Raw genomic sequence first — 15402 nt, forward strand, 5'->3', positions numbered from 1 at the left:
AAGTCCTATGCCATTTTTGTTACTCTACCCTGTCAATTAAGCAGGGTCAGACAGTATAGGAGCTATATAATATGTACGTTATGTAAGCACAGTATTGGTCAACCAGTGGTACATTGTGCTCTAGATCTATATATGCTTGTATATCTTAATAATAACAATTAACTTTTATATACTGTTGTGCCAGGCATTGTGCTAAGAACTTTACAAATATATCATTTGGTCTTTATAATAGCCCTGGCAAGTAGGCATTATTATTACCCCCATTTTACCAGTACTATATACATTTCTGTGTGTCGGTGGTTGTATCTTTATCTATGAATGTAAGTTGTTTGGGGGGAAGGAAGGAAGGAGATCACAATGGATATAATGCAATCCTAACTAAGCCAACAAATATTTAAATGCCCTATTAGGTGCAAGACATTGTGCTGGGGACTTAGCAAAATGAAAAACAATCCCTGCCTAAGAGGAATAGTCTGGATGGATACAATGTGTGCTGTGAGTGTACACATGTATTCGATTTGTGTATATTGGAGCAGGAAGGAGATATATTGGCAGAAGCGGCGATTCTGTCTGGTCTAAGTCAGGAACCTACAAGAACACACCTCCCTGAGCCAGTACTCTCATAGTCCCATTCTGTTTTAGCCCTTCAGTTCAGTTCAGTCTCACATACTGAAGGACAGGACAGGGGCATTGTGGTGACTGAGCTATGTAAATGATGTGCCCCCCCATCCCCCATCCATTCTCCAGGATAGGCCACCTTACCAGGAGGGGGTGGGTAACAGGTGTGTGTCTGGAGGGAAATATGCCAGCAGCTGTAGGGACCTGGTGTCACCTCCCCCACTTCCCCTTCTCTGTCTACTGTCATTTCCTTTGGGTTATTATGGGAGGAGAGGAAGTAACTCAGGGTGACACAGTAACCCAGCCCAGTCCCTGGCCTTACAGCAGCCCCCTGTGTGAGAGCACTTCTTTTCAATCACACTCTACCCACCCCCAACCTGCTACACACACACACACACACACACACACACACACACACACACACACACACACACACCCTGCCCTGACTGAAGCAGCTATTTCTGTATCAAGGCAGGAGCCGTGCGCAAACCCTGCTGACCCAGAGAGCAGCTAATTCCCATCTCATATGTGCTTCTGGCAACTGGTGGCCACTCCACCCCCTACCCCAGCCCCCTGCTCTTCCCTTCTTGACAGCTGGGAGCCCTGATTTTGCCTGCTTCACAGGAACAAAGGCAGCAGAGGAGAGGGGCAGGGAAAGAGAGAGGCAGAGAGCCTGGGCAGAGACAGGGGAAGGACAGGGATGAGGGCCAGGGTAATGAAGGATGGGGTATAGACATAGGACAGAGGCAGGGGCAAGGAGGGAAGGGGCACAGAGAAGAGGCAGGAAAACCAGGGACAAAAATGGGAACAGAGACAAGGGGAAGATGGGAACACAGACAAGGAACTGGGGGTCACAAGAGGTTAGGAGCAGGGACACTGGACAGAGGAAGAAGGTGGAAGAGACAAGGGACAGGGGATAGAGAAGGATGAGGCAGACAAAAAGGACAATACAATAAAGGGGCAAGGAAGGACAGAAACAAGTTAAAGACCCAGAACAACATTCAAATTGTCCAGTTCCAGAGAGTCCTTCCAGAAACTGGGTGCAGTTAATCTGTCTTCTTGTAGCTCATTGTTCTTATCTCTAACATATAGAAAAAGCAAAACAAATCCAAAGTCTTCTTCTCTATGACAGTTTTTTAAATGAAGTTGGTTTTCTATGACCTACGTTCTCTTCTGTAGGCTAACCATCTTTGCTTCCCTCAATTGATTCCCATATGACCCAGGCTCAAATTTTTCTTAGCCTAGACACTCCTCCTCTTCCTCCTCCTCCTCCTCCTCCTCCTCCTCCTCTTCCTCCCTTTCTCCTCATTTCTTTTTCTTTTGCTGAGGGCAATTAGGGGTTAAGGAGCTTGCCCAGCGTCCCACAGACACTATTCCTCTTAATGCAGCCTAAAATTGACTTAAGCTTTTTTGTTTTGTTTGTTACTGTATCCCACTGTTGACACATAGTATGATTTCAATCTGCTAAAAACAAATAAAAACAACCCCAGATCTTGTGCAGAGGAAATGCTACTTAGTTGGGAATTGACAAGAAAGAAAGTAAAGGAGTAAATCCTTCCAAGTTCAGGAATAAATTAAACAAGGGTACAGATGGATTCAGAGCAGAGCTAACCAACTGACTTAGCCAAAGTAGAGTGGCATCCTGGGACATGGAGTATCAGGATCATACCTAGGGGGTGCAGGGGTCGGGGCAAAACATATTGTATAACACTATTTTATCAATGTACCTGATTTTATCAATGTACCCAGATGAAAACATACTTAGTAAGTATCGTCTAAAGGGTGTGTTGGGGATAAGTGATAGTAATAGTGATAGTGATATTTAAACCACCAGAGTTACCTGCCCCTTCCCCATTGTTTGCTTTTGTGGTTATTCAGTCACCTCAGACACTTTGCGAACCTTTTTGGGGTTTCTTGGTAAAGACACTGGAGTGCTTTGCTATTTCCTTCTCCAGTTCATTTTACAAATGAGAAAACTGAGGCAAACAAGGTTAAGTACTTGCCCAGGATCACACAGCTAGTAATTGTTTGAAGCCAGATTTGACTCCAGGGCCAGTGCTCTATCAATTGTACCGCCTAGCTACCTCTATTGATCTGGAATATCGAGAGGTTAACTTGCCAATGTGTGTCAGAAGGGAGATTTGAACCCAGGTTTTCCTGGCTTCAAAGACAGCTCTTTATCCACTATATCATATGACCTTTCACCTGAAACTGTTTCACCTTAACCGTTGGGACCAATGTCACCTATTATCTCCTAGAAGCTCTAGCTTCAATCTCAAGTATTCTATAGCAGTCCTATACACTCCCAAGAAATGAGAGAAGGGTAAGGAAAGAGTGAGAAAAAAGAAGAAAAAGGAAAAGAAGGAGGAATCTTCAAAGATTTCCAGCAGAGGGGATTGACTACAGATGTCAGGGTCCTTATAAGGAGATTGAGGGAAGTAACCTGAAATGAGAGAGGCTGCATAGCATAATGGATAAGGTATGATTACCTGATTAGGAAGGCTGAAGCTCAGATCTTGCCTCAGACACTTATTAGCTGTGTGATCTTGGGCATATCACTTAACTTCTATTTGCCTCGATTTCCACATTTGTAAAATGAAGGAATTAGAATCAACAACCTCTAAGGGCCCTTTCAGCACTAAAATAAAATATTTCCTCTAATCCTAAGTGTAATATTCTTTCCACTATATCACTAAAATAAAAACAGAACAGAAAACAGCAAAAAAAAAAAAAAAAAAAAAAAAAAAAAAAAAAGGAAATTGAAGTTATCAGATACCTCGGATGAGTTCATTGCCACAGCTGGACATGAAATAATAACTCTTTGTTGCTACAGCTGGCTATGGAATGTTAGTTCTGAGCTTTCTGCCAGTCAAGACAAAAAGGGAAAAATTTGGGGTTTATTTATTTCTCATAGTCTGGTCACAGGATCACAGAATGTCAAATCCAGAAGGTAACCACCATCTAGTCCAACCTCCTAATTTAAATCTAGTAGCAAAGCCAGGATTAGAACTCGTCTCCTGACTCAATGAGACCATAAGTAGATATGACATGGATGAGTTCACATTTTCCTCTTCTTGAATTCATTTTAGAATTTAACTTAAAATCTCAATTAACAAGTATTTATTTGCTTCCTTCCTACCCACCCACTCCCATTTAAAAGGAAGAGGAAAAGGAAATCCTTGAAATCAAGACAAATTCCTGCATTGGTCATTTCAAAAAATCTATGTCTCATTCTATACCTGGCAAAGTCCCTTTGTCAGAAATCACGTAGACTTCTTCATTGTTCCTTGGAATCATGGATGTTGACTATATTGCTCAGAATTCTTGAGTTAATCAAAATTCTTTGCTTTACAATGTTGCTTGTTATTTATAATTATTCTCCTCTTGCTCACTTCATTCTGCATCAGTTCATACTTCCCACATTTCTCTGAAACTGTTCTTTTCATTATTTCTTTTGACACAGTATTCCATGACATTCATATACCACAATTTGTTTAGCTGTTCTTAAGTTTGAGGGATACCCTTTTAGTTTCTAGTCTTCTCCTACTACCAAAAGTACTGTCATAAATATTTTCATATGAGTCCCTTTCTTCTTTCTTTAACCTCTTTGTGTGACCATTCTAAGAATGACATTTTGTTGTTGTTTTAATGGCTTGCCTTTTTTTTAACCAGCTCTTTTTACAGATGAGGAAACTGAGGCAAACAGGATTAAACAATTTGCCCATGGTCATACATTTGTAAATGTCTGAGACTAGATTTGAATTTAGGTCTTCCTGACTTTATGTCTATCTATCCACTGTGCTGCCATAGAAATGAAATAACTAGATAAAGGATATATATTGTTTATTGACTTTAAAGACATAGTTCTAATTTGTTCTACAAAGTATCTGGACCAATTCACAGCTTCTCCAACAGTGCAATAATTTACCCCATTTTTCCTCTAGCAGTCCCTCTAGCATTTGTCATTTTCCTTTTTTTTTTTTTTTCCATAATAATCCAAAGGCTATGAAGTAGAACCTTAGAGTTGCTTTAATTTGCATTTCTCTAATTGTTAGTGATTTAGGTACTTTTTTTCATGTAACTATTGATATCTTGAATATCTTCCTTTGAGAGAACTGCTTCTTCAATATCCTTTGATCATTTGTCACTTGAGGCATTCTGGCTCTGAATTCAAGAAGGAGTTTATCCCATGGAAACTTCTATAAGAGACAGTAATCAGCATAAATGGACAATGTCTTCAACTATGGTTTTGCATAAGACATTTGAAATGTTCATTTCTGAGGTCCAGCTTTTTTTTCTTTTTTGACTTATTAGCATGTTATATTCCTCCAATTACATGTAAAAACAAAATTTTGAAATTTGTTTTTAAAGTTATGAGTTCCAAGTTCTCTCCCTCCCTTCACACCCCCATTACTGAGAAGGCAAACACTTTGATAAGTTATACATATGTACTCATACAAAACATATTTCCATATTAGTCATGTTGTAAAAGAAAACATAGACCAAAATCCTCTCTCCCAAGAAAAATGAAGTAAAAAAGTATGCTACAATCTGTATCCAAACTCCATTAGTTCTTTCTCTGGAAATGGATAACATTTTTCATCCTAAGTTTTTCAGATTTGTCTTGGATCATTACATGGCTGAGAATAGCTGTTATTCATAATTTATCATCTTACAATGTTGCCTTTACTGTGTACAATGTTCTCTTGGTTCTGCTCATTTCACTCAGCATTACACTTTATGTAAGACTTTCCAGGTTTTTCTGAAATCTGCCTGCTGATCCTTTCTTATAGCACAATAGCATTTCGTCGATCATTATACCACAACTTGTTTAGTTATTCCTCAATTGAAAGGACTCCTGAGGTCTATCCTTAAAAACAAAACAAAACAAAATTTAAAAAAAAATTAAAAAAAAAAAACAAACTAAAGGTATAAGATCAAGCCCATGAAGCTACATTAGTAAAGGAATCAGTGAATAAGACAAAGACTAGATGCCTAGGAGGCAGAAGGAATACCAAGACAACATGGTATCCTAGAACATGAGGTGACAGGGAGACAAGAAGGAGATTTAAGAAGAAATAGGGGAGTGGACAATAGTATCAAACATAGAAGGGGCTAAATAGTGTAAGGATTTAGCCATGACGAGGTGGTTGGCAGTCTTTTGAGAGTACAGTCAGAGTAGAATGTTGGCAAACAGGCCGGAACTTGAGGGTTTATTCTCTTTTAATAGGAGTGAGCAAATAGAGACCACCCATCCAAGAAATGGATCCAGCAAAGAAAGGAAACAAACAGGACAGGTGCTGTTGGGATGCTAGAGTTATAGAATGATTCTGTTCCTTTTAGAAAGCAGAACAGTTTAGTGGAAAGAGTTTGGGGCTTATAATCAGAAGACCTGGGTTTGAATCTCAGCTGTGATGCTGAACCAGTTGTTTTCAACTCGCTGATTTTGAATTGATGCATTTTGTTTTAAAAGGAATAATAGCTAGAGGATCACTGGCAGATTATATAACCTCCCTGCATTCTAGAAGACTCTTTAAGTTGTAAAGATTGTGCTCTTTGGGCTTTTCTTATTCATAAATTCCCTTTATTAATGAAATATACTATAATCACTAATATTACTGTAAAGAGGCAGCTAGGCAGATCAGTAAATAGAACATTAGACATGAAAGACCAGAATTCAAATCCCACCTCAGGTATTTACTAGTCATGTGACCCTGAGAAAGTCTCTAAATACCTCTCTGCTGACTCAGTTTCCTCATCTATAAAATAAGAATAGTGACATCTACCTCCTAGGATCATTATAAGAATAAAATGAGGAAAACTTTGTAAAGCACTTTCCAAACCTTAATGTACTATATAAAAACTTTTCTTTCCTCTCAAAATAATTATAAAGAAAACACTTTGTAAATCTTATAGACTTATATGACTAGCACTACTTTCTGGGGTAGCTAGATGGTGCCAGGAAGCAGAGACAGCCAGGCCTGGAGTCAGGAAAACTCCAGGAGTCAGGAGTTTAAATCTGGCCTCAAACAAGTCACTTCATCCTGTTTGCCTCAGTTTCCTCATGAGCTGGAAAAGGAAATGGCAAGCTACTCCAGTAGCTTTGCCAAGAAAATCCCAAATTATTTCTTGTAGTAGTATATAAGAAAAATATGTGTTGATATATCAAGGATTTCTTATGGTGTCCATCTGGCATGTTCCACTTCCAATGGCAGTGGAAACTCTCAAAACTTTTGTAATTGAGTCATAGAGTTGTCATGATAACTTAGCTTGCATATACTCAGTTTTCCCTAACCCAGCTCTAATTTTCCATTCATGATATGACCCTAACACTCTCAGGTAAATCTAGGCAAGTTTAAAGAAGGAGGTATTAAAGAGGCTAAGGGGAAAGATGGATCCAACATCCTCAAAAAAAGGAAGAGATGAGGTACCCCTCCCAATCATTATGTCTTCATGATGTGTTCTATCCTCACCCACATAACATTTTGCTTGTCATGTTCTTTTCAAACTCAACTTGGAAAATTGCTCTCTTGGTCTCTTCCTAGATAGGTCCTGATGACCTGCTGTCTCACATCTCCTCTTCTCACCTGAATGAGGGAAAGAAGAAATTTCTCACCAATCCCTGCTCCTTAGTTTAGGATTTGGGTCTGTCATCTTTCCCTGTCTCAGACCCAGAGGTGGAGGGGATGCAGAGTTGCCAAGGAATGATAAGGCCCCTGCTAGGGAATGCAAAATGACCCTGGATGAGTTCAATCACAGTTTCTTTTCCCTCCAGGTTCTAAATCTATTCCTTGCCCTGCTCCTGAGCTCCTTCAGTGCTGACAGCCTGGCAGCCTCTGATGAGGATGGGGAGATGAACAACCTTCAAATTGCTATTGGACGTATCACCTGGGGCATTGATTATGCCAAAGCCTTCATCCTGGCCCTCTTACATGGTCAGATCCTGGCTCCTGGGGACATGAAGACTGATAAGGCTGAGGAGGGGGAAGGTGGCGAAGAAGAGAAGAAGGAGCAGCAACAGAAGCAGCAGCAAGAGGAAGAGGAAGACTTAAAAAAGGACAATCACATTCTCAATCACATTGATGTGGTAGAATGCCCACCAACCAGTATTGAACTTGACCACATGAACTTTATCAACAACCCATACCTGACAGTGCAGGTGCCCATCGCTTCTGAGGAGTCTGACCTAGAGATGCCTACAGAGGAGGAAACAGATACATTTTCTGAGGCTGAAGAGATCAAGGTGAGCATCCCACCCCATCCCTATCTTCTGTTCCTAATAACAATCATGAAATAATAACAATCATGAAATCATGGAATCTGACAGTTGAAAGAGACTATGGTAACTAATTCAAATTGGACATAAAGGAATTTCCTGTATAACACACATCTCAATCCTCTTTATAATATACATTTCAAAGGCCCATATAGACTTTTCTTGAAGTTCTCCAAGGAGAGGGAATCTACCACTTCTCAAAGCAGGAGCCTAAATTTCCCTCTTGTCAGCTTCCCATCTATTAATCCTGGTTCTACCCTCTAGGGGTAAAGAGAACAAATGTAATCACTCTAACACATGATTGCTTTTCAAATACTTGAAAACATCTCTCTTGCTCCTCCTCACTTCATCATGCCTATTTCCTTAATCAGAAACTCGAATCTAATGAACTCAAGACCCATCATGATCCTAGTTACTCATCTCTGGGTATTCTCCATATTAATCAATGTAATTCTTAAACTATAATACTCAGAAATGAATGCAATACTGAAGATGAGGTGTGATATAGACAGAATATTATAAGATATCTCCTCCTTTTTCCTGGAAGCTATTCCTCTCAGAGTAGCCAGAGTTTAAATTAGTTTTTTTTTAAATGCCTTAGAAATAATAATATTTTAAAAATTATCATATTTATTAATACTTTTTCTGTCTATTAATGCACGGGCTTATGAACTGAAATCGTAACATTACAATAACAACTATATGCTTATATACTTTCTTTTTTATTTTTATATTAGTTTTTAGCTTGTCACGTCACACTGCTGACTTTATTGAGCTTACAGTCAACTAAGACACAGATCTTTTTCAAGCAAGCTACTATATGTAACCACATCTCCCCTGTCTTGCACTTGTGAAGTGTAAGACTTTTTTCATTTATCCCTACCATTTTCCCCATTTGCTTTTCTAGTCATTCCCTTTGGTAGTGAAAACAGAAGCAAAATAACCAAGCTTTTCCTTCCGCCTGTTGTCAGTTATCACTTTCCCATTTCATGTATCCCAAAGTCCTATATCTTCTTTGAATCTCCTTTTTCTCCCAATTTAGCTTTGATAGCAATAATTGCTGTCTCAGATCATTCCAAACTTTCATGCTCTTGATACTATTTTTATAGGACTTTGGTATATTAATCCTTCACTACTTGGCCTTGCTTCCATTTTCTGTGAATCTTTAAAAAATCTAAAATTGGATGGTGAGTTCTTTTTTGTCTCATAATTTGTTTTCATTTAGTTGTCTTTAACTCTTTATGACATCTTTTGGATTTTTCTTGGCAAAGATACTAGATAGAGTGGTTTGCCATTTATTTCTCCAGCTGATTTTATAGCTGAGGAAACTTAAATTAAGGATTTGCTCAAGGTCACAAAGCTAATAAGTATATAAGACTGTATTTGAATTCACAAAGATGAATCTTCTTAACTCAGGTCCAGTGCTCTCTGTCACTTAACTGACGCATCCTCATAATTATTTTCAGACAAATGCCATTTTCCCTCCTCATTGGAATTAATTCCCTTTATGTCTTCAGGATTTTGTTCTTAAGTATGTCCAATCTCTCCTAAGCTGACTTCCCCAAAATAATGTTAACTTATGGGATCCTACTTGGCCTTCCTCTGAGTGTTTTGAGATATGATTTCCCTAAATATAAGGTTTATTTAAGATTATGTCTGATTTTCTCTCCTCTTTCATAGGATCTAGAAAGGAGTACTACTCCCTTCTCTCTAGAATTCCTGCCATTTCTACTATAGCATCTGGTTCATTCACGATTAGTGAGAATTGGATCCAAATTAGAATTTCTCCTTGTTGGTTCCTCAACCTTTTGAAAGATGAAAATGTTACCAAAGAAAGTAAAGAAATTATTAGCTACTCTCTTAGAGAAAGAGAGACAGAGACACAAAAGCAGAAAATTAAACAGATGTCGGGATAACTGAAGCCCTCTTTAAGTGTCCCATCTGTTTTAAACTTCTGATTTGTTTTCCAAACTCTTCATGTATGTCCTTGTTCTGTGCAAATAGTCTGCAGTATAATCCAATGACAAAAATTATTTCTATTTCTCCATCATTAACTTTCACCCAAACATTATCCACCATGTTTTTTCCCTCCAATTCATGGATTCCTCCACAAGCAAACTTTCTTAATATACAAAACTATTCCTCCTTCCCCACCTCATTTTTGTCTATTTTCTATGTGGAGAATCCATCCAGAACCATACGATCCAGCAGTCATGGATTGTGTCCAACCATAGCTGAGGTGATTCCTAAGAGTTCAAATTTATTTTTTGTGAGTTAGGAACCCTTACTTATCTTGCTTGTCTAAGCTTTCATCATTTCTGTATAGATATTTGAGATCAAAGGTTTTATCCCTGGCTCCTTTCTCAGATTTCATTTTGTGAACTTCTGTGTATCTTAACTGTATAATTTAGCTGTGTATCTTATCCAAAATAGCAAGATAATGGATAGAATGCTGATCCTGGAGTCAGAGACCCCTGAATTCAAATCCAACTTCAAACATTTACTAGCTGTGAGACTGTGAGCAAATCACCGAATCTGTTTGTCTTAGGTTTCCTCAACTCTAAAATGGGAATAACAGTAGTATCTAGCTCTCAAGGTTGTTGTGAAGATCACATGAGATAATATTTGTAAAAAAAAAAAAATACTTAGCACAATGCTTTGCACATAGTAGGCACTATATAAATGTTTATTCTATTTCCCTCTCCCCTTTTTCCTACACTGTAACTATTCTCTATGGCACTGAGCTTGGAAGATATAAATAGATAGTCTTCTCCATCCTTTTTAGTTTACAGCCTTTTTGATTAGATAATCAAAATATTAATAGCTACTCAGAAAGGCATCAAAGGCACTGATTTTGGAGTCAAGAAAACTTGGGTTCAAATTCTGCCTCTGAAACACCACACACAAACCACTCAACTCTCAGTGCCCTGAAATCTATAAATCTATGTGTTTTTTTCTTTTTGGGTTTCTTTGTTTTTAAGACTGGTTCTCTCTATCAGACTGGAAATTCAATCACCACTAACAGCACTGTCCCATTCCTGACTGACATGGGTGCTTTGACCTTCTCTGTTGTTGACTAGGGCCAATATAATTCTTTTTACTTATCTTGGTGGCTTCCTATTCTTCCACCCCCATCTTTGCTCTCAAGGACTCACCAGGCTTAGTACCCAGAAACTCAGAACTCCATTGTTTAGTCTTCTTCAGTGACAAGGATTATAGGTATGCTTCATGCTGGGCTCTTAAATCTACATTAATAAAGGGAATTTCCAAATCAAGAATTTCACAGATGAATGAAACTCTGTAGATCAATGGGGAGCAAACAATTGAAAATCAAGACAAATTTATATGGCTTTTTTAAGGGCTGGGGGGGGGCAGCTGGATGGTACAGTGGATAAAGCAGCTGCTCTGAAATTAGGAGGACTTAAGTTAAAAATCCAGCCTCAGACATGCTATGTGACACTGGACAAGTCACTTAACCTTGATTGCCTCTTCTTCCCCGCCCCCCCCCAAAAAGCTCTTTCTGGTTTACTTAAATTTTCCTAATAATCTTGAAATATTTTGTCCTCTCTTTTTTTCAATGTCTGAGCTCAGATTCATATCATGACACCCTCTACCTGCATCAATTCAAGATACTTTTTTCTACTCTAACTATTCTTCCTTTGAGATTGTCCCTCCTCACTCCACCTCCTAGTCATTATTAACTTCCTGGATCTGTCAAAAAAACAAACAAACAAACAAACAAACAGCAACAACAACAACAACAACAAAACAAACAAACAAAAAACCCTTTGTCTTTAAAAAGGACTGAATTCCCTGACAGCACTGAGTCTTTTTCCTCACTAACTTTCTGTACATCTAACTCTGTTTCCCTCTATGAGGTCCCCCATGATATGTTCCCTCCCAACCATGCACATACAGACAAGAACTAAATGTCAACAATTCATTATCTTATATTTCTCAGCTCAAAACACTTTCCCAGGAGATGGTGCTGTTGAGCTAGATCACAGTGTCTAGAGAGGGATATTAGCGAGAAGTCTGGCAAACCACTGTGGTCAGTATCTTTGCCAAGAAAACCCCAAATGGGGTCATGAACATACTGAACAACAACAACAACTCATTCTCTGGACTACTAGACCAGGGATTCTTCCTTTTTTATCTTTTGTTTTTTTGTATCATGAAACCTTTTGTTGGTCTGGTGGACTTTTTTCAGAATATTACTTTTAAATAAAAGAAATGACAAATTTCAGTTTGGAGATTACTTTTTCTCCCCATCCATATTCATTGATAACCAGAAATAGAGCTCTGTACTAGAAGAAGGGCCTCCCTAAATCTCTAAGATTTGGGATAGAGGTTCAAGGAAGTAGGGAGAGATCTTAGAAATGAAACAGAAATTGTGTGATGATCAACTAAGATAGGCTTGTTTTCTTTTCAGTGGTTCAGTGATCCAAGTCAATCCCAATAAACTTTGGGTGGAAAACTCCATCCCATCCAGAGAAAGAACTATAGAGACTGAGCATAGAACAACACATATTATTTTCACCTTATTTTGTCTCATGGTTTTTACCTTTTACCTTACTGTCTCTCCCAACATATTACATGTAGAAATATATAAAAAATGAATGTACATGTATAGCAAAATTTTAAAAAGTAACTGGGGATATAATAATATTAAAAATAAAATAGAAAAATGAAACAGAAAGAAAAATATGTCTGGGGGAAAACTTATTCCAGGAAAACAGGAATAATGTTGGCTAGTATCTCTATATGCCCTACTTCCCTGACATCCTTTAGTCAGAGGAGCCTAGCCAAATCAAACCAAGAAGTATTTGTTAAGTACCTACTATGTACTAGACACTGTGATAAACTCTGAGGATGGAAAGAAAGGCAAAAACTAGTTTTTATTCTCAAGGAGTTTTCTCCTATTAGAGAGGAACAACATATAAATAACTATCTACAAATTTAGTAATATACAGGATAAATTAGAAATAATGACAGAGGAGAGACACAAACATTAAAGGGGTTTAGGAAAGACTTCTTCATTTGGGATTTTATCTAGGACCTGAAAGAAGCTGACAGAGATAGAGACAGGGAGAGAGAGAGAGAGAGAGAGAGAGAGAGAGAGAGAGAGAGAGAGAGAGAGAGAGAGAGAGAGAGAGAGAGAGAAAGGAGAGAGGGAGAGAGAAGAGAGAGAGAGGAGAAAGGAGAGAGGGAGAGAGAGAGAGAGAGAGAGAGAGAGAGAGAAAGGAGAGAGGGAGAGAGAGAGAGAGAGAGAGAGAGAGAGAGAGAGAGAGAGAGAGAGAGAGAGAGAGAGAGAGAGAGGAGAAAGGAGAGAGGGAGAGAGAGAGAGAGAGAGGAGAAAGGAGAGAGGGAGAGAGAGAGAGAGAGAGAGAGGAGAAAGGAGAGAGGGAGAGAGAGAGAGAGAGAGAGAGGAGAAAGGAGAGAGGGAGAGAGAGAGAGAGAGAGAGAGAGAGAGAGAGAGAGAGAGAGAGAGAGAGAGAGAGAGAGAGAGAGAGAGGAGAGACGAGAGAGGAGAGACAAGAGAGGAGAGAGGCAGAATCAGAGACAGAGAGGAGAAAGAGACAGAGACAGAGAGACACAGAGAGAGAGAGAGAGAGAGAGAGAGAGAGAGAGAGAGAGAGAGAGAGAGAGAGAGAGAGAGAGAGAGAGAGAGAGAGAGAAGGAAGGAAGAAAAGAGGGAGGAAAGGAAGGAGGGAGTGAGAAAGAAACAGGCAGAGACAGAGACAGAGATAGACAAATAAAGATAGAGACAGACACATAGAGAGAGACAGAGAGAGAAAGAGGGAGAGAAAGAGATGAGGGGGAGATAAAGAAAGAATCCCAGAGAAGGGGAGACAGCCAGTGAAAAGGCCTACTCTGATTGCTCATTCCACATCATGCCATACCTCCAGCTGTAGGAGATGCTAGAAATTCCTACTTAAGCTCCATATAAACCATGCCCTCCATATAAACCATGTCAAAGTTGTCTGATTTTTGGCAAATTATTTAGACATTATAGTATTGTGTGAAGAGCAATAGAGTTGAATAGAAAAGGATCTAGGTTTGAAGCCTAGCACTTACATAAACTTCATAAGGAAATCATGAGTATCAGATTCCTCATCTTGAAAATAAATGCCTGTAGTACTTAATTGACAGGGTTGTTGTAAAGGAAGGAAATAAGCACTTATTAAGCACTTACTGTGTGCCAAGCACCATGCAAAGTGATTTACAAATATTTGTTGAGACCCTGGATATCTTAGAATAGCTGGAGTCTGGATAAGCAAAAGTCTTTATTCTTGGTCTTTTGGGGTAGCTCTCAGGGAATTAGATCTAGAAATCTCCACACCTCCTTCCTTCCTCTCTCCCTCTACCATCAAAGAATGACCCTCCTCCTCCTACTCCACCCACTGATATCACTTCCCCTTCTTTGTCCACACCCACCGATCGATCCAGCACGGAATAGTTAAGTAGAGTCATCCTCCAAACATGTTAATAGAGAAGTGTCCAATTGGTAATTAGCCTCACATCCCAGGTTACCTTGCATCTGCTCATTTGTAGCCTTGATAAATATTATCTTATTTGATTTGCACTATATCTCTGGGAAGTAGGTGCTATTATTATCCCCATTTTACAGTTAAGGGAACTGAAGTACATGGAAGTTAAATGGCCTGCCCAAAGACAGTAAATAGCTGAGGCTAAGTCTGAATTCTGGTCTTCCTGACTCCAAGCCCAGCACCTCCTAACTCTCAATGAGTCAAATGAGACAATTTTTGTCAATTATTATTCTTATTATTCTCACTGGCCTTATCTGTAGACTAAAATGAAGGGAAGCCATTTCAAACTATGGATGGCCTTCCTAAGGGAGTTGGAAATCCTCTATTCAATCTCAGTTCAAATCAAGTCAAAAAGCATTTATTTAGTCCTTACTATATGCTATGCACCATGCTAAGCTCTGGGTATACAAAGACAGACAAAAATAGAGGGAATATATTGGAAATTTGGGGTTTGCACCTATATGACCTTTGCCCTAAAAGTTCCAGAAAATGTGATACAATCCACTGAGGGCCAAATTCCTACTGGGCTGGCTGGTTTTGATGATCACTTGTATAATTTCTAAAAATTCGCAAATTGCTTTGCACACATTATTTCATTTTGCTCACCATGCTTCTGTGAGAAAAAAGTCCTTTCCAGGTGAGGAAATTGAGATTTCTCCTGGTCAAATAAGTGTCAAAGATGAAATTCAAAGCACTCTTTGCATGACAATTAGTCAGTAAACATTTATCTAGTGCCTACTATATACTAGGCACTATGCTAAGTATCCCTATATCTTGGTCCAGACCTCAAAACCTTGACCCACTGTGTTCTCTTGAAGACTTTTCCTTGCTGCTCTTCATTTTTTCATGGATACCCTTCTCTAAACTTTCAAAGATAAGAGATCTAGGGAAGGCTGAGGATGAGAAAGTGGGGGTAGGCAGGATTTAGAAATCTGACTCTGAAAAACATCAGAGTCT

The 15402-nt window shown here is 38.9% G+C and overlaps 1 protein-coding gene across 1 annotated transcript in view; it reads left to right on the top strand.

Moving 5' to 3' along the window:
- Positions 1-15402, top strand: part of SCN4A (sodium voltage-gated channel alpha subunit 4) — a 60507-nt gene that overhangs the window by 24089 nt on the left and 21016 nt on the right. The window contains 1 exon segment of the mRNA XM_074264751.1: positions 7394-7861. Coding sequence (XP_074120852.1) covers positions 7394-7861 — 468 coding nt within the window.

Source organism: Sminthopsis crassicaudata, chromosome 4, assembly GCF_048593235.1.
Source record: "Sminthopsis crassicaudata isolate SCR6 chromosome 4, ASM4859323v1, whole genome shotgun sequence".
Lineage (NCBI taxonomy): Eukaryota > Metazoa > Chordata > Mammalia > Dasyuromorphia > Dasyuridae > Sminthopsis > Sminthopsis crassicaudata.